The 25421-nt window shown below is 46.6% G+C and overlaps 1 protein-coding gene across 1 annotated transcript in view; it reads right to left on the bottom strand.

Annotated features, from left to right (window-relative positions):
• LDLRAD3 (low density lipoprotein receptor class A domain containing 3) overlaps positions 1 to 25421 on the bottom strand; it is a 168130-nt gene that overhangs the window by 110160 nt on the left and 32549 nt on the right. Inside the window, exons 2-3 of the mRNA XM_047072034.1 lie at positions 17739 to 17864; positions 1656 to 1790 (exon numbers count right to left, since the gene is read on the bottom strand). Coding sequence (XP_046927990.1) covers positions 1656 to 1790; positions 17739 to 17864 — 261 coding nt within the window. The remainder of the gene's footprint in view (positions 1 to 1655; positions 1791 to 17738; positions 17865 to 25421) is intronic.

Genomic DNA, 25421 nt, shown 5'->3' with positions numbered 1-25421 from the left:
AAAGTTGGTATAAAACCGTGGTTCTCAGATTTAACATGTGTTGGAATCACTTGGAGGGCTTGTTAAAACACAGACTGCTGGCCCCACTTCCCGGGTTGATTCTGCTGGTTGGGGCACAGCCCGAGCTCTGTGTTTCCACAGAGTTCCCACACGATGCTGATGCTGCTGGTCTGAGGATTATACTTTGAGAACCACTGGTGAAGAAAAAACTCAAGGACGGAAATTTTCTGGATGAGGACAACCAGAGGGTAATGCTACCTAAGACTCACCTCCCAGAGCTGTTCTCTGCACCAATTTTGGCAAAATCTATGTTGATACACATTTTGTCTTTTCTTGTCTATGGACCCTCAGGTACACAGATTTGGATTGGTTATAATCCTTGATGTGTGACCTACCCTCACCAGTGGGCTACGCCTGACCCATTCATTCATTCATTCATTCATTCACTCATCCATTTTTAATAATGGCCCGCACCTAATAATAATGAACATCAACCAAAATAAAAGCTAGGACTTTGAAACTGGCCTCTCTGTAACTTCACAGAGCTTACTCCATCCATCTTGCCTCCCAACATATGAGCCAAGCAGTTAGCCACCTTTCTCTTGCCTTTCCAGTTTATAATTTTATTAAATCTATAAACTGTGGTACACACAGGAGAATACTGAGTAACAGTCACAACAAATGAAGTCTACCGATAAGCAACAATGTAGGTGAATCACAGCAACTTGACATTAAGTGAAAAAAGTAATGATTGCATACAGATTCGCACCAGTTTATAACATTAGAAATACATACTTCTTAGGATGCCTTAATTTGGATGTACATTTTTAAATCTTTATATATTCTTTTAATCACTGAAGAAAAGAGTCAATGAGTAAAGAAAAGAACCTGGTCAGTTTTAACAGAGGATATGACCCTGCTGTGTCCTTCTGGGCTCCCTTAAAAGCTCATCTTTCCATCCCCCCAACTGTATCTCTTCAGATTCTATAAAACAGCTCTGAGAGTGAAAAAACCCTGATAGGAGCAGGCAATTCACGCAAGCGGGAGCAAAGTAGTAAACAAACACACGGGGGAAAATGTTGACTTCGCTCATAATCAGAGAAATGCAAATTAAAGCATTTGGGGAGCTATCATTCTAGGACTCCTAAATTAGCAAAAATGGAAAAAATAGAACAGCAGCGAATGCCCGGGATATGAAGATAAAACTGACATGTGCAGACAATGTTAGCAACCATGTAAAGAAAAGGAAGTATTGTTTCAAACTGCTGCACATTGAGGTGTAAGCCATGGACTGTGCTCTGCAGAATTTAGCCTAAAGAAGTAATGCAATGGGAAAAAAACCAATCCAGGTGGCCCCAACTCATGCAACAACGTAGAAAACCACAGTAGAGCACCCTGACCATATGCAAGGCAGCTGGGGCAAATTAGTTTTGGAGAGAAAATGTATATGCGATACTCCAAACAGGAGAAACACAAAATACAAAATGGTAGGTGCATTAGGGTTAAAAGCATATGTACAAGGGCCACAAGGCAAAGTGTAAAAACTAACATGGCTGTTGTATTTGGAGGGGGTATGGGTGTTGTTTCTTTCTGTTCAGTGTTAACTGTGGTATATGGTGACGCAATTGTTTTTTAAAGCTTAGGAGGCTTCCTACCTTGAGAGCTTTCACAGCTTTCCTCGTCGCTGTTGTCTTGACAGTTATTTTGTCCATCGCAAATGAAGCTCTTGTCAATGCAGAGGCCATTCTTGCAGTGGTAGCGGGCGGTGGAGCAAAGCAGAGGGTTGGCGGCTGTGAAGGGAGAACACAGCAGATCATCAGGGAGGCCAGCGAGTCCCTTGGAGAAGCCCCCAAACCAGGAGTGTGTCCTGCTCAGGAAGCAGTGAGCTCATCTTCCAAGATGGCGGACTCAATGACCATCCTGGGAAACTGGCCAGCCAATGAGGAAGACAGGACAACACTTACCCTGCCCTGTTCTAACAGCTCCTTCTCCCAAGTCACCAGGCGGTACCCTATAACGTACCAACAGGGCCAGGAGGCAATGACTCACTCCACATGGTTAACCTCTAGGCTGGCCAGCTGCCTCTGAGGGGCCTGGGGCAAAACCCGAATCTCCTGGGAAAGTCAGAGTGAAATGGTTGGTACCATAAGACACACAGATAAGCAAAGCCAGGAGGACATGAGTTGGGGATCCCTGAACACCTGCCACCCAGGGAGTGATGGCATGATCTGGTCCAAGAGCTGGGCTGGATTCTTCTGGTTCTGTGACTGTGGACAAGCCTCTTAATCCCTCATGTATCTTTATGGCTTACCAAGGTAAACTCAGAGGTCTCAATTTCGTTACAATCCAAGAAGCCCATTAACCTTCTCGGTCAGCCTGAGCAGCACCGCTGTGAGGGTCCCTGGTCTAGGCACTTTCAGAACCTCAAAAGAAATGACAGGTATTGTCCCTCCCCTCAAGGAAAAGAGTGGTACTAGCCAGCGTGAGGTCTACACAAAACTACTCAACGCACAAGCAATTCTCCACAGAAAATCAGTATTTGTACAATGCAATTTACCTGTTTCCCTGTTCCCTGCAGTGCGATTCAAACAAGGCTCATTGCTATTTTCAACAAATGAAGTAGCAAAGTAGAAATCCGTCCAATCCTAGCTCTGCCAGTTATTAGCCGTGTAATCCTGTGCAAATTACTTCACCTCTTGGAGTCTCAGTTTCTTTATCTACAGACAGGACTGGCTACATAATTTGTGGGGCCCAGTGCAAACTGAAAATGTGGGGTCGGGCTCAGTCGGTTAAATGTCTGACTCTTGATTTCAGTTCAGGTCATGATCTCACAGCCGTGAGATCGAGCCCCACGTCAATTTGGGATTCTGTCCCTCCCTCTCCCTCTGCCCCTCCCTCTCGCTCTCTGGCTCAAAAAATACAAAAAACAAAAATATTAAAAAATGAAAACTCGGGGTCAACTGTTCAGAAATTAGTTAAAAATTCAAGAAGGCAGGGCAGGGGATAAAAGCAAGCATGGTGCCCTTCCAAGTGGAGTCTGGGCCCTGGCTACCTGTGCAGGAGACAGGACCTGAAGCCGGCCCTGCTTACGGCATTAATTCGCGCATCCAATGAGATGGCGTGTGAGAAAACGTGCGGTGCAAAGTCTGACTCGTAGCATAACGCTCAGGGAACATTAGACACACTCCCTTAGTAATGTCTGTCTCGGTCCAGAGAGTGAGGCCCTCCCTGCACGGGCAACGCTGGTGACGATGAGGAGGGGTCATACTAGATGTGGGGTACTAAACCAAGCCCACAATCGCATCACACGTGATGGGAAGAGCACCAGGTTGGGGCGCTGGGGCCAGCACAGGGATTGCTATGGGGTCAGGAGCAAGTTAGCCGTGCTGCCCTTCAGCGGTCCTCAATTGTGGGATGGCATTTTGTTTTTAATTTTTTTTAATGTTTATTCATTTTTTGAGAGAGAGACAGAGCATGAGTGGGGAGGGGGAGGGAGAGAGAGACACACACACAGAATCCAAAGCAGGCTCCAGGCTCCGAGCTGTCAGCACAGAGCCTGACGCCGGGCTCGAACCCATGAACCGCGAGATCGTGACCTGAGCCGAAGTGGGACGCTTAACCAACTGGGCCACCCAGGTGCCCCTGCAAGATGCACTTGTAATACATCTTTCCCACATGCTTCACTGAGCTATTGTTAAGATATACACAGATTAAGGCTGCAAGGGCTGAAGACTTCACAGGGCTTCATAAACCCGAAGGACTGAAGAGGGTTTTTTTGTTTGTTTTGTTGTGTTCTGTTTTGTTTTTCCCCAGTATCTTTAACTATTTAACTCAGAAAGCTTGACTTGAAAGGTCAGAGGAGGTAGAGGGGAGGAGGAAGCCAGGGCTCTCAGTTTTAAAGATAATGGACCAGTGTAAAGTCAAATAAAAGCAGTCTGGCCTGAAAATATTAAGTTTTAATTATTTAAATCGCTGTGGGCCACAGAGCTGTTCAACTTGATCAGAGTGAAACCAAGGTCTGATTTCAGCCAAAACCAAAATGGGGAAGCCCAAACCACAAATCACGTTCGGTTTCTGTCGAAGGCAGCCTTCCAAACCCTTCGGCAGCCCTCCGTGGTGGCCTTCAGCCTCCCTGGGACCTCGCGGGTCACGTGCCCGCAGCCGAGGCGTCAGCAGCAATCAGCTCGCTCCGACAGACAGCCTCGGGAAGGCGCTGTAATCACTCCAAGATGGGGCTCTGCACACGTACGTGAAGGCTCTGGTAGGGGAGTCTGTGCTGAGTCAACCTTGCTGACGGTGCCGGCATCCACTCACTTTCCGTCAGCCTTACACCCCTGCAACCCTGCAAACTTTCCCATGGCAAAGAAGACATCTATCTGTACGTGCGTGCGTGCACATGTATGTGCACAGACACATTACATACACGTGCGTGTTAGGCGTATATACAGATCACACGTATCTTCAAGATGAACGAAGACTGACTATCCCTTAAGACACAGCTCTGAGAGGGGCGCCTGGGTGGCGCAGTCGGTTAAGCGTCCGACTTCAGCCAGGTCACGATCTCGCAGTCCGTGAGTTCGAGCCCCGCGTTGGGCTCTGGGCTGATGGCTCAGAGCCTGGAGCCTGTTTCCGATTCTGTGTCTCCCTCTCTCTGCCCCTCCCCCGTTCATGCTCTGTCTCTCTCTGTCCCAAAAATAAATAAACGTTGAAAAAAAAAAAATTAAAAAAAAAAAAAAAAAAGACACAGCTCTGAGAAAGAATCCAGACTGACAACCAAGCCCCAGACTGGGTTTAACCCATGCAGCCAAAAGGACTATCAGGCAGGCTCACACAGGCAGATCTCAGGCAGACCTCTCACAACCCAAAAGGAAGAAGACGAACAACTCTGTATGAAAATGGGCGAAACGACCGGGTAGTTCCCACAAGAGGAATGGCAAATGGTCAATAACGACTTGAAAAAACGTTGACTATCATCGGTAATAAAGCTCCGCCTTAACCACAGCACACTTGCCAAACTTACGGTCTTAAAACATCAGGTTGTTGGCAAGGATGTGGAGGGAGAGAAGGTCTCAGGGACCACCAGTGGGAGCGCAAATTGGTGGATCCACCTTGGAGACCAATTTAGTCACAGCCCGTAAAAAGGTGCACATGCCCCACAGCCCAGTGATTTCGCTTACTGCATGCTCCAGGAGAATCCTGAACAAAACAAAAATGTTTACGGAAGCACTGCATGTAAAATAAGAAAATTAGAAATGACCCAAATGCTCACCCATGGGAAAACAGGTACAACGTGATACAGTGTTATAAGAGAATTCCGCAGCAGGAGGAGGCTAACGTTTTCTGTAAAGGGCCAGTTAACAAATATTTAAGGCTCTGCTAACCATTCTGCCTTTGTGTCTGCTAGAACCTCAACTTTGGCATTGTAATGCAAAGCAGCCATGGAAAATTCATACACAAAAGGGCATGGCTGTGTTCCAATAAAACTTTATTTATAAAAACAGGTGGGACGGGGTGCCTGGGTAGCTCAGTCGGTTGAGCATCCGACCCTTGATTTCGACTCAGGTCATGATCTCATGGTTCACCGGTTTGAGCCTCACATCGGACTCTGCGCTGACAGCATGGAGCCTGCTTGGGAGTCTCTCTCTCCCTCTCTCTCTCTGCTCCTCCCTGCTCACTCGTGCGCGCTCTCTCTCAAAAGATAAATAAACTTAAAAAATAAAAAATAAACAAACAGGTGGTAGAGCATATTTGGCCTAGGGGCCATAGTTTGCCAACCCCTGATGAAGAGTAGTAAAAAATCAATCAACAACAACAACAGAAAAAAAAAAAAAAAGAAAGAAAGAAAGAGAAATCAAAGAACCAGAGTCAAGATGGATAAATTTCACACATATGACAGTGAGGGAGAAAAGTAAGTTCAGGACAGCAGATGCCTCTGGAGAGAAAGGAGAAGGACAGAATCCAGGAACAAGTACATACTGCAAACTTCTAATGATGCCTGGTAACCTTTTATTTTAAAAACCTGAAGCAAATAAGTCAAAACAGAAATAATAGGATTTTTTAAGTGAGACATAACTGACATACAATATTATGCTAGTTTCAGGTATACAAAATAATGATTTGATATTTGCATGCATTGTGAAATGACCACCACAATAAGTCTAGTTAACATACATTGCCATACACAGTTATGAATTTTTTTTTCTTGTGATGAGAACTTTTAAGATCTACTTGGGGCGCCCGGGTGGCTCAGTCAGTTAAGCGTCCGACTTCGGCTCAGGTCATGATCTCACAGTTTGTGAGTTCGGGCCCCGCATCGGGCTCTGTGCTGACAGCTCAGGGCCTGGAACCTGCTTCTGATTCTCCCTCCCCTCAGCTCCTCCCCTGCTCACACTCTGTCTCTCTCTCAAAAATAAATAAAGATTAAAAAAAAATTAAAAAAAAAAAGATCTACTCTCTCAGCAGCTTCCAAGTATACAATACAGTTTTATTAACTATAGTTAACTTAGTTATACCATTATAGGATTAATAATATGACAGATTATTATTAACTACAGTTAACACAGTTATAATAATATGGTAACAACAATAGACAATGGGATTTTTAAAACACGGCGTTGGGGACACAGGTGTTCATTTAATCTCACTTTTCCTTTTCAGTATGTTTGAAAGATTTCATGAAAACATGTTAAGTGTCTACCCTGGCAGAAATGTTCCAGGGATCATTTGCTGTCCTTTTCCTTCACTCTTCCCTCACGAAATTCTCTCTGGCCCACAAACACCTGTTTTAGTATCTTTCGCGCTTAGGTGCCCAGCTGCTCAGAAGACACAGGTACGTGCTGGCAAAAAGCCACATCTGGGGTACCTCCTCATCAGCGGCTCCTCAGAAAACAGCGTATCCTCCCCACCACCCAATCTCAGGGCAGAGAAACAGAGGCAGAGGAAGCCCGCGGAACACTCCCCCAAGCCAGCGGCAAGCCAGAGAAAAAAGCCTTTGAACCATCAAGACACACGCTGTGACGTCCGTGTCCTTCAAATGCCAGGAGCTTCCTCGCAAAAGGGCCCTCAAGCCTTCACCTCCCTCAGGGTCTATGGATTCTCCATTTATGTGAATTCCAACAAGGTCTGGGTTCCCATTCCCAAGGGCACAGCGAATGAGAAGGGAGAGGGGCTGCTGACTGCCGCTCTACAGACAAACTGCCAGCAAGAAATAAAAGCAGACGTCGATGGCAGGAGACAGAAAAGCTATAAAAAGCTGCCTTAAGAATTCCAAAAGCAGAGCAGCCTAAGATAGTTTCAAAAGAGACCAGAAAGTTCCAAAAGGAGCCAAAGGCAACCCTATATTATAGCCTGGTCTAAAAATTAACGTTTCTAAGAATGGCCCTGCACTGTCAGCAACGAAGGTAAACACCGATTACGCCAGGATGCAACGCATCTCAGAGAGATCCCTGGCCACCAGGGTCCTCAAAAGTAGAAAGATGTTCAGTTATTAGTCAGACTCACTTAACCAGAGGAGCAAATCTCCCCTAAGACCCCAGACAGCTCGAGTTTCACGGTATCTCTTCCAGGGCCTCCGCAGCTACCTACCAGGCTCAGCCAAAGCTCGGGGTGAGTGTACATGGGACTGCGGTGGACCAGCCCCGCAGGCTCTGGGTGGGCAGGAAAGAGTCTTAGAGAGAGCCTTCTGTGGGACCCTGAAACAGTAACTGCTCAATGCATAGCTCATCAGCCGAGCGGGAAATACTCTGTTCTTTAGGATGTTACGTCTCAGTATTTTCTAGCAATATTTAATGTGCTCCAAATGTATGTTTTCTTTGTCCTTGGTCAGGTTTACCAGTCACCAGAAAATGTATTACTTTACTTAGGTAACTAGAAACAGGAACACTATTTATCTCAGCAAGGATGGAAAAAATGGTCTGGAGAGTCCATTTCAAAAACTCCTCAGTTATTATTATCAGCACAACAAACAGGGATCTCAGGATGTTTCCCAGCCCACAATAGTCAGGAAAGAGAACTTGTCTTTCCCTGCCAGAGAGAGAGAGAGAGAGAGACAGAGAGAGAGAGGGAGAGAGGAATGAGTTAAGGTTAAGCTCAGTGGTTAATTAAACTGGCAGCGTTTACTTCAACCACATCTGAAGGAGAAGGACCCGAGGCCCACTGCGGTTGCCCAAAAGCAACTGACCGGCTTCGAGACAGGAAATGAAGCAATCCGTCTCTAGCAGGATGTAGGAAATGTCACCTTTAATCCATTTAAAGTCTGTGAAGTCAGCCCCTCTTCTACCTCAAAGGGTTCTTCATAAAGCACGTCAATGAGAAACCCCTCATCACCAGCGCCCTCACTTCCCATCTGTTCCCCATCCTGTGGCGGTTTCTCTTCCCCTCTTCACCAGGCATCCCAACCTCATGGCCCCCAGGGAAATCTTGTCTTTCCAGCCCCATTTCTCTGGAAACCAGGCAGCTGGGGGAGATGGAACTGCCCTGGGACTTCCTCTGTTCCAGGATGCAGGGCGCCTGGCCCCAAGCCTCTGTGCAAATCATCTGTCCCATTAACAAGCACTACCCCTTTTGTGGCCTGGAAAACGCTTGCTGCCGACCTTCAAAGAGGCAGCCCGTGTGCGGCCAGCTGCGAGTTCCTGCCTTCCTCTCCAAGTCTGCTCTGCAAGGCCTCTCCCGCAGTCCTCTGCCCACCAAGCCACTGGGGCCCATGCACAGCCATGTTCTGCAGCTAGAACCTCTTCTGAGTCTGCAGGAGGGCAAGAGGTCATTATGTGGGGCCAGAGGCAGGAGGCCAAGAGTCTTTAATTCCACTTGCCTTTTTTTCAGTCTCTAAGGACTCAGAGGATTTGAATTTCCAAAACCCCTCTAGAGTCCACCAGGTGCCAGCGGCAGAATTTGCTGAGGTAGTTTGTTTCCTCCTCCCTAGAAAGGCTTCCCGGACGTGCCCAGCTGCTAACACCCAATTTCACTGCCCCGACCACTGCCTTTGCGTGGATGGCTCCCCAGACCTTTCCTCCTGCACTAAACCTCATTCCTGACGCCCTGTGGACACTTCTGCCTGAACATCCCCTCTCCTCAAATTCTGCGTGTCTGAAATGGACGACCTCCCCCTGCCCCCTTCCTGTGATTCCACTCCTATTAAAGGACCACCATGTCCCAGTTCCTCCGGCTCCAGCCACATCTGACCTTCTCCCTCTCCGCACCTTGCATGCACTTGGCTCAATACCCACTGCTCCTGACTGGGTATAAAATACAACCCCCAATTCTTAACTTTTCTTGATCTGCCCCAGCCTACCAGGCCAAGCATACACTTTGCTGTTATGGTTAGAACTCAGTGTGAAGTCCACCCAGGTTCATATTTCAGCTTTCCCACTCACTAGTACATCATGCTGGGAAAATCATCTGACTTCTCTCAGCCTCATTTTCCTCATCTGTAAAATGGGGGATAAAAATACTGCCATTATTGGGGCACCTGGGAGGCTTGGTCGGTTAAGCGTCTGACTCTTGATCTCAGCTCAGGTTTTCGTATCAAGGTTGTGAGTTCAAGCCTCACGTTTGGCTGGAACCTACTTACAAAGCAAATTGTGCCTATAATAATAAGATTTTGTTATAATTGAGATAATACATGCAAATAACTGAAAATAGCATGTGGCCCGCAGAGGCATTCAATAGATGCTTGTTATAATTAACATTATACACATTACACATAACTACACCTACCAATATAGTGGTTAAGAGTTTGGATCCTGGATTTATCCTGTGTGGGCTGAGATACTGACTGTACCACTAACTGGGTGACCTTGGGCAAGCTATTCAACTTCTCTGTACCTGTCTCCTTGTCTATAAAAAGGGAATAATATTACCAACCTAAAATGAGATTAGACACATTAAAGCACATAGAAATGTGCCACATGCATGTAAGTGTTCAGCAATTGTCAACCAAGTGGCTTCTACGTCTTGTAGTTTGCACGCCTCCCAGCCTCTGCCTGGGCTCTAAGCCTGAAACTGTAGTGCTAACTTTTTAATGCTATTCATTCTCCTAGGTCCGCGTCCTTCAACAGCTCCCACTGATGAGCCCAGAGGGAAATAACCTTCCCATCACAGCTTCCCACAGTACTCCCAACTGCCAACCCCATGTTCTAATCATCTGGATGTGAGCATTACTGTCTCCCTTGCTCGAGTACGATCTCAACAATGCCAGGGTCCTGTATGTGACCCAGGTCTATATCCTTTGCGGTATCGTGCACAGGTCTGGCATAGAAATTGTGGAAAGAAGAGAATCTGAAAGAAGGCAGGAGCTGGGGACTAATGAACAATGTGTGGCCTAAATATGCCCTCCGGGTATACATCTGAGACTGCAGAAGAGGTTCAAGACATCCATATGTTAGGAATATATCCTGACTGCCTGTCTTCCTTCTTTAACCCTTTGTTTGATTAGTTAGTTGCTTGGCCCATTTGTCAACAGACATTTATGACTGACTACTTCCTTCAAATAAAGCACTCCACTAGGCACAGGGGATAAAAGAAATCCCAGTCTGTGTTCTTCCAGAGCTGACATTCTAGTGGGGAGACAGGAAAGGCAATAGGCAATGAAGATAAAGCATGACGAGTGTGATTCGTTCCACATATATTTACTCGTGCTAAGGCCGAGCCCGACTGCATGCCTGGCACTGGGGACACAGCTGTGAACCTGCCAGTATACCATCTCACGAGGTCACAAGCAGGGAAGACAGAACGTGAACACAAGGTGGCACTGAGAAGAGTGAAGCAGAGAAGGAAACAGAGTGGAAGACTGGCGAGGAAGGGGGTTATGTTTTAATAGGGTGCTCAAGGCAGGTCTCTCTTTTTAGGTGGCGTTTGTTCGGAGGAGGCCCAGGACGGTATGTGAACACACAGGAGAATGACCCGGCCCAGCCCTGGCAAACCAGGGATGGTTCCGTAAGGAAGCAGGTCACACAGGAAGGAGTCTTTAAGGAAACCTTGATGAGGGGGCTTTGGAGCACTGGGCGAAAGGGTCCTCCTGCTGCCCATCTGATGCGGGCCCAACTCCTTGAGGCCACTGCCACTGGTGGAGGAGTGAAGAAGAAATATAGAATCGAATCTGGCTGACGTGACCAGAGCTTTGGGAACATGCCAGCACCAAGGGGCTCTGTGAACAAAAACCACAGAGACACTGGCGAAACCATTTGGCTGCTTGGGGGGACAGGCAAGAACTTGTCAGCAGTGGAAGAAACACAGTCTGGGACCGGGTGGTGTTTCTGGGCACAAGTACAGTGAAAGCAATAGCATAAGGTCCTTAGCGTGAATCAGTGTTCCATGTGGTCACCCAGGCAACTCTGCCATCTCGGTTCTGGGCAGGAGTCTCTGTCTTCACTGAATGGGACCCAGGTCAGAGCCATGTGGCCAGCCGAGCTCCAGCCAAGAATGTCTGAGCACAGGGAAGAAGGAGAGGTCTGAACACAGCCAAGGGAGAAAGGACAAAAGGCAAGAGAGTAAAATCTCAGCATTGCGAGCCTCTAAGAGGAAATCCTGGTTCTTGCTTATCCTCACTCCTGAGTCAAATGAATGCAAAAAGTGGGAAAACACATCTGTAAAAAACAAAGTTCTTTAAAATTACAATTCTCCAGGGGTGCCTGGGTGGCTCAGTCGGTTAAGCGTCTCACTTTGGCTCAGGTCGTGATCTCAAGATTCGTGAGTTTGAGCCCCGTGTTGGGCTCTGTGCTGACAGCTCAGAGCCTGGAGCCTGCTTTGGATTCTGTGTCTCCTTCTCTCTCTGCCCCTCCCCCACTCGTGCTCTGTTTCTCTCTCTCTCAAAACTAAACAAACATTAAAAAAATTTATGATTCTTTAGTTATCGATGCAAAGTCAAGACATAATCCAATGAAACCAATGTACAAATGTAGAGACTGGCATAATGAATCCCCATGTTCCAATCATCTGGCTTTAAAAATTATCAACTCACTGACAGTTTCATTTCAACCCTACCCACATCCACTACCCCTCATGAGATTTCATCTTTATATATTTCTAATTATTATTATACTTATTATTACTATATTTAATATGCTATTAGATATTATATATGTATACATATAGATACATCTTTATATGTAAGTATTTTTTAAAATAATAAACAGATTATCATTCTCACACTTCATTTTTTTTTTTTTCATTCTCACACTTTAAAAAACTAACAGGATTGCCTTAACATCATTAAATATACAACCACAATTCATTTTCCCAGTTACCTCAATTTTGGGGGTTATTTTTTTTCCAAATGTTTATTCATTTAATTTGAGAGACACCAACAGAGAGCAAGCAGGGGAGGGACAGAGAGAGGGAGAGAGAGAATCTCAAGCAGGCTCCACACTGTCAGAGCTGAGCCCAATGCGGGGCTTGATCTCACGAACCGTGAGATCATGACCTGAGCCAAAATCAAGTGCCAGGGGCTTAACTGACTGAGTCACCCAGGTGCCCCCACTTTTTTTTTTTTTTTTACAGTTGGCTTGTTGGAGTCAGGATTGAAATGAGATCTGTATGTTGCATTTGACTGATTTGTCACTCATTCTCCCCTTCAGTCTGTAGATTCCCTCTTCTTCTAATTTTTCTTAGAATTTATTAATGGATGCAATGGAGTCCTGAAGAATCTCCCATATTCTGGATCTGGCAGTATGTCTCCCCATGGAGTCGCTAACATGTTCCCCTGTCCCTGAATTTCCTGTAAACAAATGGTTAGTGTTACAGACGTCATGTTGTGTCTCCCAGAGTTCACATGTTAAAACCCTAACCCCTAATAAACGGGATGGTCTTGGAGTGGAGCCTTTGGTAGGAGATTAGGGTAAGATGAGGTCATGAAGGTGGCACTCTCAGGATGGGATCAGGGCCGTTATGAGATGAGGGGCCAAGGGATTTCTCTATGTGTGAAAGAAGAAAGTTTACTTTCTCTTCTGCCTTCCTCACCAGGGAAAGCCAAGTGAGGACATCAATAAGAGGAGGGCCCACACCAAGAACCCAGCCACGATGGTAGCCTGGATCTTGGACTTCCAGGACTATGAGAAATAAGTTTAAGTCACCCAGTCCACGGCCTTCTGTTACTACAGCCCAAATTGACTATGGCAGATTCACAGGCTCAATCAATCAGGCTCAGGTTGGAAGTTTTGGCAGAAACACCTCACAGTGATGATGTGTGTTCCTGTTGGGTCATATCAGAAGGCAAATAACATCTGGTTGTCTCTTTCCTTGTGATCCTAAGACTGATTTGCGGGAGGTTCCAATTCCAGGTCAGATGCGGTAATCACACCCGCCCTGTCTCTGCCACTGTGTGCAGCTGCAATAAAAACCTAGCCAAATACATGGTACAGCTATTTTTAGATTCTGGAAAGTAAACTGGAGTAGACCAACTGGGGAAGAAGAACAAAATTCAATCTATCACTGAAATAGTGGTGAATTTACTATTCCCTCATTCCCCCGGCACAGTCCCAGGAAAACTACAAAGTATCGGAAAGACAGTGGTGGGCAGGGAGGAACTTGGAAAAGCAACCCTATAAAGTTATTTATGAACTTCTAGGCTGTCCCCAGTCTGCACAAGCATGGATCTGGTCCTAATCAGCACACCCAACACTTTGAGAACCAAACTCACCGACTACTGCCCACGTCTCAGACAGACCACACAGGAGGTGCCCATGCACCACACATCCAAACAGCAGTGCAAAAACAGTTTGAAAACTATGACAACGGCAGCCCACAGAGGAGCTGTTAGGAATCTGTGGCCTGACCCAACAGGGTCATTTGCTTACTAAAACAAAAATATAAGCATTCTCTGCAGGACTGACACAAAACCCAGAAGGTCGTACATAACCAACAAAATATCCAGAATATAATCCAAAATTAACTTGCCTTGTGAAAACAATCAGGAAAATCTCAATTCTCATGGGAAAAGATAATCAACAGACATCGACGCCAAGATAAGGCAGATGTTGGAATTACGTGACAAAGGCTTCAGAGCAGCTCTTACAGAAAGACTCTAACAAGCAATCACATACACTCTTGAAACAAATGGAAAATAGAAAGTCTCAGCAAAGAACCCAGAAGGTATAAAGAAGAACCAAAAAGAAACTTTAGAACTGAAAAATACAGTGACGAAGAAACAAACACACCGTGTGGGCTCAGACTAGAGATGACAGAAGAGAAAGTGAACTTGACAAAAGACTAACAGACACGATCTAACCTGAACAATGAAAGGAAAAAGGTTGACTAGAAACTGAACAGAGCCTCAGGGACCTGTGGGATGATCACAAAAGATCCAAAGTTGTTATCAGAATCCCATAAGGAGAAGGTACAGTACTTGAAAATGATTTGAAGAAAGAATACCTGAAAATGTACTGAGTATAGCAAAAGACAAAGGCTTGCACATTCAAACAGAACCCTATGCAGAATATACTCAAAGAAATCCACATAGACACACACACACACACACACACACACTATAATCTAGCTGCTGAAGCTAGGCTGGGAGAAAAAAAAATCTTCAAAGCGGCCAGAAAAATGATGCATCTTCTACGGGGAAACAATTTGAATGGCTGCAAATTTCTCATCGGAAACCACAGAAGCCAGAGGAAGTGGCACGACATTTTTAAAGTGCTTAAAAACAGAGCTGTCAACCCAGAATTCTATATGCAGTAAAAATATCCTTCAGGAGTGAAGGTGAAATCGAGACATGGTCAGATGCAGGAAAACTAAGAGAATGTGTTGCCAGCAGACCTGCTTTAAAAGAATTGCTGAAGGAAGTGCTTCAGACAGAAGGCAAACGGTACCAGAGGAGACCAGGAACATCAGGAATGAAGAAAGAACAACCAAAATGGCAAATCTCTGGGTAAATTTAATAACAGATTGCTCATTCCCTCTGAAGTTCTTTAAAATGCATCTGAGAGTCTAAAGCAAAAATTAAAACACGGCCTTGTAGGGTTTCGGATGTTCTGTTGCTGTACCGACGACCAGAACATAAAGAGATATACAGAGTGACAGGGTTTCTACGTTCTACTTGAGGTGGCACAGTATCGATTCAGGTCTGTCTGCGAAAAGACTGACAGCTGGTTTCAAGGGTTTTTAGCTTGATCCATGCCTTATAAAGCTCCCCATCAATTTTTTATTTCATGATTTCAGGAACCATTGAAGATGCATATCTTCATCAGGGTTACAAAACAGACACTCTAATTCTTCTTCCCATTATAGTTCATTAAAAAAAACAAAAAAAAAAACCTTTCCTATGTTGGCTATTTAATTACTGAGAAGTACAATGCATCTAGAAAAAGGAGGCTAAATGCTTGATTCTCTTCTTTTATTTACTAGTTATAAAAACAGTGAATTAGAACCATTATTTTTAGATGGTAGATATGCCAGAGGAAAATGCTGGCTTAATCCCCAATGATCTAATTTGGAATGGATAGAATTAACTCATTTAGACAATTAAAGACCAATATCCAAACATTTAAATCATACAAGGTCTTTAATATGGCAGGGAGTATGCAGAATGGCACAGTCATTTCGAATGTACGTACTAGAACGTATCACACTTGCTTTTTATTGCCATTCAATTATTCTCTCATATGTATATATGGGTGTATATAAACAAATTATATACATAAATACAGACATATATATACATGCACGTAAATTCCCCATGGACAGTAGGAAGAAGCTAAGATCAAGTTGAAACTCTAAAGAACTCAATGAAAATACAACAAGTACGTCCTTGGACGTCCTAAGCCAAAGGTGAAATGCTAGTAAATACGGTCTTCCTCTTAACAGTTCACAGTTTTAAGTCACTATGGGTTTTCAAAATCGATTACTCCTTGCCAGCCACCACACTAAGCACTTTTCAGATACGACCTGGTCTAATTGTCACAACAACCCAGGAAACAGGCTCTTAGCACTCCCCTTTCATGAGATGAGGAAACCACCGTGCAGCATTACGTAGCACAGCCAACCCATGCCTAATGAGGGCGGATCAGAAACCTGGAGCCAGACTTTCCAGCTCCAGAGTCATTTCACCCAATCAGGCTGCTACCCTGTTAGTGACCTGTATCCCCCTGCTACGGTGGGTTTCTGCTACTCGACTAATCATTCAACAATCTAGCCGCTATGTCACATTTTTGCCATTTGAGATCCAGAAGATGAAAAAAGGCAACAGGAGAAGGCACACGGGAGAATTATATACTTCCTGCGTCCTCACTGGGAGGGGGTGTCAATGACTAGGCCCTGGGAAGGCATGAATGGTCACCCCCTCTTCCAGGGCTTAAAACAGAACCAACAGGGTAAAGGGAAGTCAGTTTCCCAAAACAATCACTGAAGTCATTAAAACCTGTGTTTTGAAATAAATTCGTAACATATATAACAATTATATTCATAGCAACAACAATCCTCACGAATAACATATATGTGTACATATATGTATACACGCATACACTGATATACACAGAGAGAAAGAGGGAGGGAGAAAGAGAGGGGCAAAAAGAGGGAGGAAGGAAGAGAGAGGGAGGAAGGACTGGCACAAGAAAGCCCACATATTAAGTGTCATTCTGGGCAAATCTCATTTTCCACTTTATATTTTCTGTATTTTGCAAGTTCCAAAGCTACTTGCTGGGAGAGCCGGCACAGTATGAAAGGTGGGGAAGAGATGCCTGAAGGTCACTGAAGCTGCTACGTGAAATGGTTCTGGACACAGAGACTCTGGCCAGGAAGGGAATGCGTGCATCCAGGCCATGGAGTATGAAGTTTAACACCAGGACTGCTAAGAGGCAAGGTGGGGCAGAGAGCACGAGAAGGGGTGTGTGTCTGTCTGTCTGTGTGGTGATACCTTGGAATGTCATACAGCAAGGAAAAGGAATCAAGGCAGTCACAAGACAAAGAGAACTTTAGCTTTCTACAGTATTTGGTATATATATATACACATACATATATATACATATATATACATATATATAGCAACATACATATACATATACGTATATATATGTATGTGTATATATATATTCCTTTTTTTAATTTTTTTAACATTTATTTTTGAGAGAGAGAGAGAGAGAGAAACAGAGAGACAGAGCATGAGCAGGGGAGACGCAGGGAGAGAGAGAGGGAGACACAGAATCCGAAGCAGGCTCCAGGCTCTGAGCTGTCAGCACAGGTCCCAATGCAGGGTTTGAACCCACAAACTGCAAGATCATAACCTGAGCCGAAGTCAGATTGCCTAACTGACTGAGCCACCCAGGCGCCCCTCAAAAATATATTCTTATGACATATACATATACACCTTTTTAAAAATAACTCAAACTAGGAAGGAGAGCAGGCACATGAACACGGGGTGCTGAGTGCAACAGTAAGTCAGCTGAGGGTCTGAAGGAGCAGGGAATCAGCTCTGCCATTTATGACCTGTAAGATGCTAGACGAGTTCACGGATGTCCCTACGCTTCAGATTCCTCACTTGTTAATGAGGATCACACGCCTGCACCTGCAGAGCTATTGTACTGAAGTATGTCCGAGACCCAAGTGTTTAGTAGAGACCCCAATAAATGGCAGCTGAGCATTCACGCGTTTGCGTGAGAAAGAAGCGGTAAGGAACAGGATGTGGGGGACGGCAGAAGGCACCTGGGCCTATGGGAGCGAGGAGCACGGAGAAGAGTGGCCCTGATGGAGGCCCCGGCCCGCGAGAAGGAACAAGGCACGGCGACATGGGCCCTCCCGGCACTTACTACAGTTCTCCTCATCACTGCCGTCGGGACAGTCCTCGAAGCCATTGCACTGGAAGCGGCCAATGATGCAGTGGATGCCGCTGGCACAAGGGAAGAACGTCGGGCCGCATTTCGACTTGGCCTTGGCTACAGGAGGAAACACAAGACAAACAGCAGGTCATCAGGAGGTGAAGATTTCTGGCCACCGCACGCCCATCCCACCAACTCTGAGTGCGCAAAGGGGTCCTTCCCCGTGTACCTTGAAGTCCCCAAAGGTTTCTTACCACCACCACCCACCTCCGGTGCCCAGCCAGATCGGCGGCCCGCACGCACCATCCTTGCGTAAGGGGGAGGCCAATCCTGCTGTGTTTACACGGCCCCTACATCAGCAGGGCTCAATCAGCACGTGCTGAACAAAGCAATGAATGGGTAAGCAGAGGGGGTGATAGACTGAGCCTGCTGTTAAGGTGCTAAGGAAGCATTCAAAATTCATTTCCTGTCAGAGTAATTGTCTACGCTGATTAAATGCTTCCCATACTAGACAGCGTGGCCAGGGCTATACACGGATGATGTCATTTAATCCCCCCGGCCAGCACCCAACGGCATGGTGTGCAGGAGAGAATTAACGCCACGGGCCTAAGACGGCTACCCTTGAGTAAGGCTTGCTGGCTTGCAAGGCTGCCCTTGCTCGGCTGGTGTCTGTGAACTGGGGTTTCGGGAGGGTTCCCACCATTCTCTCCGGTAAGAACGGCCCACTGTGCCTGAACTATTGATGCAGACAGTGCAGTTTATGCCGAACACCTGCTTTTCTTCTGGGAGTCTGGGATTTTGGTGCACGCTGGGCAGATGGTGCCTGCGAAACCAGCCCCTAGAAAAATCCCCAGGCACTGAGTCTGTAATGAGCTCCCCCAGTGGAAAACAATACACACGTGTTGTCACAATTGGTTGCTGGGGAGCTAAGTGCACCCTGTGTGACTCCACAGGGAGAGGACTGGAGGTCTGAACTTGGATTCCCCTGGACTTCACTCCACGTGCTTCTTCCCTTTGCTAGTTTTGCTAGGTATCCTTCCACCATAATAAATCATACGACTATACGCTGAGCTCACTGAATCCTCCTAGCAAATCACTGAGCCCGGGGGCGATCTCGGGGACCGCAGACAAAGATGGGGATGGTTCTTATCCCCATTTCGGAGGCATGCTTTGGGTGGTGACGTGACCGACTCAAGGCCACACAGCTGGAAAATCTGACCCTGCGGTGAGCACCCCGGCACTCAGATTCCAGAAGCCAAGCTCTCAACCAACTCAACCGTGTTACCTCTCTGCCAGTCTGTCACTTCTCACAACAGAGGCCAGACTCCTGCTCAGAGAAATTCTTCTTCCACTCCTGCTGTACAAACAGTTTTAACGGAAGCTGCTGTAACTCACGCTTGATGGAGTGGCCTGCTAACCAAACAGCCCTGTGGGGTAATGTACTTTCCCGTTAATGGTGCCGGCTGCTCTGGCTTGCGATTACGAGGTGTAAGATCGAATCTATTGCCACATCCCAGGTAGCTGGCTCCGACTAGCATCCCTCCCATCTCCTGCCTTAGAGGCAGGAGCCAGGGTCCTCAGGAAGGAAGGGCCATTTCTTGGGAACAAACAGCCAGTAAATTACCTTCCCGTTCCTGCCATCAGTAACATGCCAACTTTGGCGGCACGATCCACAATCAACAGGGTTTTAAGGCCTAGGTTTTAAAAACCCACATCGCTTTGTTTCAACTAGGAACTTCTGCAATGGTGCCGGTGTGCTCTTCAAAAGCACAAACTTGATGAGACAGCGTCCTGGGTTCGAATCGTGGCTCTCCTGTCTTGCGAACTGGGGCAAGTTTCTTCATATTACTGAGTCTCAGCTGCCTCACCAGTAAGTCGGAGGTAACATCTACCTCACAGGGCTCTAGGAAGGATTCGATGAGATAATCTATGTAAAATGCTTAGCACAGACCATGGTATAGTAGGTGCTCAATTAATGGTAATGCTTACACTATTCACCATCTTTAATTATAGAATTTTAAAACTACTTGGGCTGCTAATTTTATTCTGATTGCCAAAGGTAAAAAAGCTCATTATGGAAGATCTCTATGAACTGGTATGAAATGATCTCCAGGATACACTGTTAAGTGGGGGAGAAAGCAGACTGCAAAAGAGTTATCTACAGTATTTTAAAATCTCTACAGCAAGGGCGCCTGGGTGGCGCAGTCGGTTAAGCGTCCGACTTCAGCCAGGTCACGATCTCGCGGTCCGGGAGTTCGAGCCCCGCGTCAGGCTCTGGGCTGATGGCTCAGAGCCTGGAGCTTGTTTCCGATTCTGTGTCTCCCTCTCTCTCTGCTCCTCCCCCGTTCATGCTCTGTCTCTCTCTGTCCCAAAAATAAATAAACGTTGAAAAAAAAAATTTTTAAATCTCTACAGCAAAAGAAAGGGACATAAGAAAATGTACCTGGAATGGTTCATCTGTGCATATGAGACATGGGAAGGACACAGCAGAAACTGGAGAGACTGCTTACCCACGAGGGGTGGGTGGGAAAGGGTTGGAATGAGGCAGCCAAAACGAGACTGCACATTTCTCGGAGTCTGTACAGCTCTCAGGTGCCTGGGTGGCTCAGTTGCTTAAGCGTCTGACTCTTGATTTCGGCTCAGGTCATGATCTCACGGCTCGTGAGATCAGGCCCAGCACTGGGCTCTGTGCTGACAGCGTGGAACCTGCTTGGGATTCTCTGTCTGCCTCTCTCTCTCTCTCTGCCCCTCCCCTGTGCTCTCTTTCAAAAATAAATAAATAAACACTTAAAAAGAACCCTAATACTTCACATAGCCAAAGGGTAAACAATTAAAATCATCCACGTGTGCATGCATGGAGAGGCTCAAAATGGAACAGAAACGGCAAAGTGAACGCATCTGGACTGTAGGTGAGTAAGCCCACCAACCTGAAGGGTGTGGGGAAGAGCAGAACCCACCTAACTCAGGAAACCGTTACTTGGACTGCATTCTATGAGGCTAAAGAAAAAGAGAATTGTACACAAATACGGCACTCTACTTTTATTCGTCACCAGGGTATGGATTAGCCGTTCTGAAACTACCTTTGTGTGTACTCGGATTGAACAAATGAGTAAATATACTGCAGATAATAACAGCGAGGTTCCTCACTCTCCGAGGAAGAAGTTAAAAATAAGGAAAGTGGAAAGGCTAAATGATCCCCGAGGCTTTGGACTAGAGGAGGAGGCATCAGTATGAACTCAAGGTTTGTAAAGACAGACAGAGAGAGAGAGAGAGAGAGAGAGAGAGAGAGAGAGATAGACACACAGATCAGAGAGAGAAAGAGAAATCATGATCTGTGTGTGTGCATGAGTTAGTATACATACAGACATTTATTTCCTAGTTCCGTCGGCCAAGAAAGACTAGAAGCTATACACAAATGAGCACGCCCAGCACCAGATCCTGATTTCTAAATACCATTATCCAATAAAGGGAACCAGGGATCCTTGGAGAAGCATTTGATTCCAGCAGGAAATTCAAGATGAACGTGGAGGGTCTTGTGTTGTCAGAAAGTCAAGAAGCACTCAAAACATGACGGGCACATGTCAGAAGGACACAGGGGTCACCCCGAAGGAGCTGCCCAATGGCCAAAGCTACAACACTTTGAGCAACAAAACGATGACAGTACCGGACTGTAATCCAGAGAACACAATAAATATCTGTGAGTCCGTACCAGTATCGTACATCATTGGATAAATAAGTAAATGGGGAAGAAGGGAAGTTTTTCCTTATAGAAGATTTCCAACTATTACACTGGAGGATGTAGGAAGCAAAAAGTCACCATTTAGCAAACACCCCAGTAACAACCGTTCCAGGCAAGACCCAGCAATGGATGCCCACATTAAGAGTCTCAGCCGGCCTTCCTCTGGTCACCCTTTGAGGGATCAGAGGAAGAAAGGCTGTTTATAGGGTTTGACATCTGGGAGATGCTTCCTTGTAAACCTCTATTCGCAACATCACTGCCCTCCCAGCATCTTAAAAAAGCCTAAAGCCCCTATCACAGCATCAGGCAGCTCTGGAGACATCTGTAATTCACATGCACCCACTCTCCCTGCCCGGCTACACGGGCTTCCTCGCTCCTGCGGGAGCTGCCGCGCTCAGTCCCACCCCAGGGGGGGACCCTGCCTCTCCTGCTACCTGCACTGCCTTTCTCCCAGGGTCGTGTGGCCCTCCATTCATTTAGGTGTCTTGAACCACTCTACCGTCTACCCAGAAACTCCCACCCTCAGTCTCTCTACCCCTCACTCTGCTTCTCTTTCTTTTCCCTCCTAGGAAAGGACGTGGGCGGCTCTGTGCTGTGCTGTGCGAATGATGAACACATGGCCGTTCAAATACTTTCGTTCACCACTTTGACAGAGCTACGCTATGCAGCGCCGACACCGGGTGATAAATACTTGCCAACTACACAAACAGGCCTGTAAAAGAGAGACTGGGATTGGGTAATGACCCCCAACTGGCTGAATGTTTACCACGGGCTAAGCAGGATGCTCTACGTTTTACGAATCTCCCCTCATTTACTCCTCACAGAAACCCATTTCACAGATAGGAAAACTGAGGACCGGAAGTGAGGGAGCTTGCCACTGCTAATAAGCAGAGTCAAGGCTCAAACCTTCCTCTTGACTCGTCTGCTCTTCTGCCTCTTCAGATATTTCTAAGCCCCAGTCCAGCTCCAAAGGACCAGACTTTATGAGACAAAGAAAAAGAATATGAATAATTATAAATGAATTAGCTATCGTTCAATTAACCAGCTCTTTGGCCCTGCCCCTGAACCCTTTTCAAGGATTAGTAATGAGACCTGCTGCCTTGTCAGCGATGCTCAGTCGCGGTCTCTGTCAGAGGGAGCCCGTCCTGTTATGATTTACGTCTGCGCCATCGGGCGCCTGCTAAGGCAACTGGCGAGGCGGATCACAGGCGGCCGGCCAAGCGCCTGGCTGAGCCTCAGAGAGAAGCCAGCCGCTGACAGCAGCTGTCGGCTGCTCCCTGCTTGCACAACCCACTTGGCGGGCTGGGGGGGCTGCTGGACCAAGTGTGCATTGTCCTCCCCCAGCCCCCATTTCCACGACAGGGAGATTTCAGCGTGAAACTCGGCAGCCCCAGGCAGAAGATGGAAGCCTGTGTCTCAAATCGCCCTGACAAAGGGGGACAGGGGGACTCCACGCCACTGAATACCTGAATTCACGATTTTTTGAGTACCTGCCCCATGAACTTTGCAAGGTGGCAGCTTTCACCAGCAGAAGGACAAGAAACTGGGGCTCTCCTGGGGGCTGGTTAATTTCCTGATCTGTGTCCCCTCCCTCCTTACAGCCAGGTTGTCACAGTTCTGATTTTCACAGGTCAGGAAAATAAAACATAAAAAAGTAATTTTTTTTTTAAGGGAGATAGGCATGGGTAAAAGACTGAAATGATTGCCAACTTGTTAAGTTTACCAGCAAGGACATAAACAAACCCGCAGTAATCCCTACTCACTACGGTCTTAAGCAAAAACTGCTTTCGCCTCCCAAATGCAGGACAGACCAGTATTGGGGGATTACGTCAGAACTAGAGGGGAACCAGGAGACATTTGGTGTGGTCAGGCTGTGCGGCCCTCACAGCAAAGACCTGACCTTTCTATGCACAACATCTGGAGCACGGCAGGTGGTTCACACAGCTTGCTCAGTAACGAATTCTCACTTTCAACAGGGGAGAAAACGGAGGCCTGAGGATAGGCGACTGGAGACGCGCCCAAAGTCACACAGCTATTTAGGATCTGACTGGCCTAGAATCCAGTTCTCAGTCCCTGAGTCTAGCCTCTTTCAACTATGATGTGCTTCAGGCAGGGTGCTTCACACCCACACCCTGCCAAACCCCACATCAGGGATCACATTCAGGAGAGCTCCTATGAGACTGAAAGTTCCACATGGCCAGAACTTTCCACGCCTTGGAGAGAAATGCTCTGCATCAGGCTTCAGGCCGGGGCTCCCATCTGTCCAGAAAGGGCTCAGGGCTACCCGCTGGTCCTGGAGGATGCCAGTGCTGCAGCGTGGGCCTGCTGTCTACAGCTCCTGGCCCAGACCCTCCCTGGGTAGTGATCCCACAGAAGAGTCACACAGGAGCTGCAACGACACAGCCTCTCTGTTCAGCCACAACAGCCAGGAAATGGGCTCATCGGACCTGCGGCATCTCTCAGGCTGTGGCAACAGCTCCAGCTATAAACACGAATATCTGGGGTCTCTCTTCCAACATGTCTGTAGGGGGCCAAATAAGCAACAGCTGCTACCTTCACTGCCCCTGCCTGCCTCCAATTCTTGCTCCGGGATCCTGCCAGTGTGTGCCCGTGAAAGCCCAAAGAACCAGAAGCAGGAGCCTTAAGCTCTTCCGGAAAATTACCATCCTCCTGACACAGCTCACCGTGAAAAATTCAAACTACAGAGAAATGTACATGGTAAATGTAAAAACTGCCCCAAACTGCTGTCGCCAGGAAAAGCCACAGTGGCCGTTTTGGTAAACAGTGCTCCAAAAAGCAAGGTCTCAAAAACTATTGTGTGCAAATGGATAGCCTTAGGACCTTATTAAAATGCAGCAGGTCTCAAGTGGAGCCTAGGATTCTGCATTCCTAATGCTCCCACATGATGTCAATGCTGTGGGTCCCAGGCACTTCACTTCCAAGGCCCACTGTTTTGTTCACTGTTGTATCTCCAGTGCCCAGAAAAGTGCCTAGCACACAGGTTACTCAATAATTACTAAATGAATACACAGAAATCTGACCATGCAGTTTTGTTTAAATGCATCCATAAAATACTACGTTATTCTAAACTTGCTTTTGTCACTTACTAATATATTGACATTTTCATGTTGATAACTATAGGTGCACACAATCACTTTTAATGGCTAAAGGTAATTTTACTGCATCTCTGTACCCATAAGTCCCATTGCTGATGGATATTTGGGGTGTTTTCAATAAACAACGCACATACAGATGCATATACTATTTTCCCCACTTGTACAATATCTCCTCAAGGTATAAGCAGTAGGTCAAAGGATATGCATACTTCACATTTGGGCATCCTTTTGATCATCGACGGCCTCCTGGTACTGTCTTCTGGCCACAGATGGCTATAGGAAAAGCCTCCAGCCCAGGATAGGCTGATTCTCCCCGGCTGGCAATGATATTCCTCGAAGCACACAGGCTGCGAACACCCCACGGTTCCTCTGTGTTTATGTTAAGCGGGCCCTTCACAGCTGCCGGTGCTCCATTATTCTCCATTTATCTCTGTCTCTCCTCATTTTAACATCTGTGTATTTCATTACTTTGCAGAGAAGGGGACATTCCTATCCAGTCAAGGAAACCATGACTCTTCTTTTTATCTTTTAAATTTGCACCGGGTGCAGACCATCAATCTTTACTGGAATTGGTTTCCCTGGGTTACGCGAATCACGGGCTAATGTAAAGTGTCCCTCCTTTCAGGAGATGCTCCTTGCGCTAACTTTCCTAGGCTGCACTGTCCCCTCTAAGGGCCCGACAAAGGGTAGGTTCTCACTCCAAAGACGGTCCTCCTTGCCAGTCATATCCCATTTCTCCAGAAATTCACATTTCTCCAGAACGTCATGTCCCATAAGGCAGTGTTTAACAAAGAAGGGGGTCAGTGATTCCCCCCGCAG

This window comes from Lynx rufus, unplaced genomic scaffold, assembly GCF_022079265.1.
Source record: "Lynx rufus isolate CCGP_SWC_20201006 ecotype Redwood Valley unplaced genomic scaffold, mLynRuf1.p SCAF_9, whole genome shotgun sequence".
NCBI lineage: Eukaryota > Metazoa > Chordata > Mammalia > Carnivora > Felidae > Lynx > Lynx rufus.
Note: the sequence above shows the minus strand (reverse complement) of the source record. Positions and strands in the feature narration are given on the sequence as shown.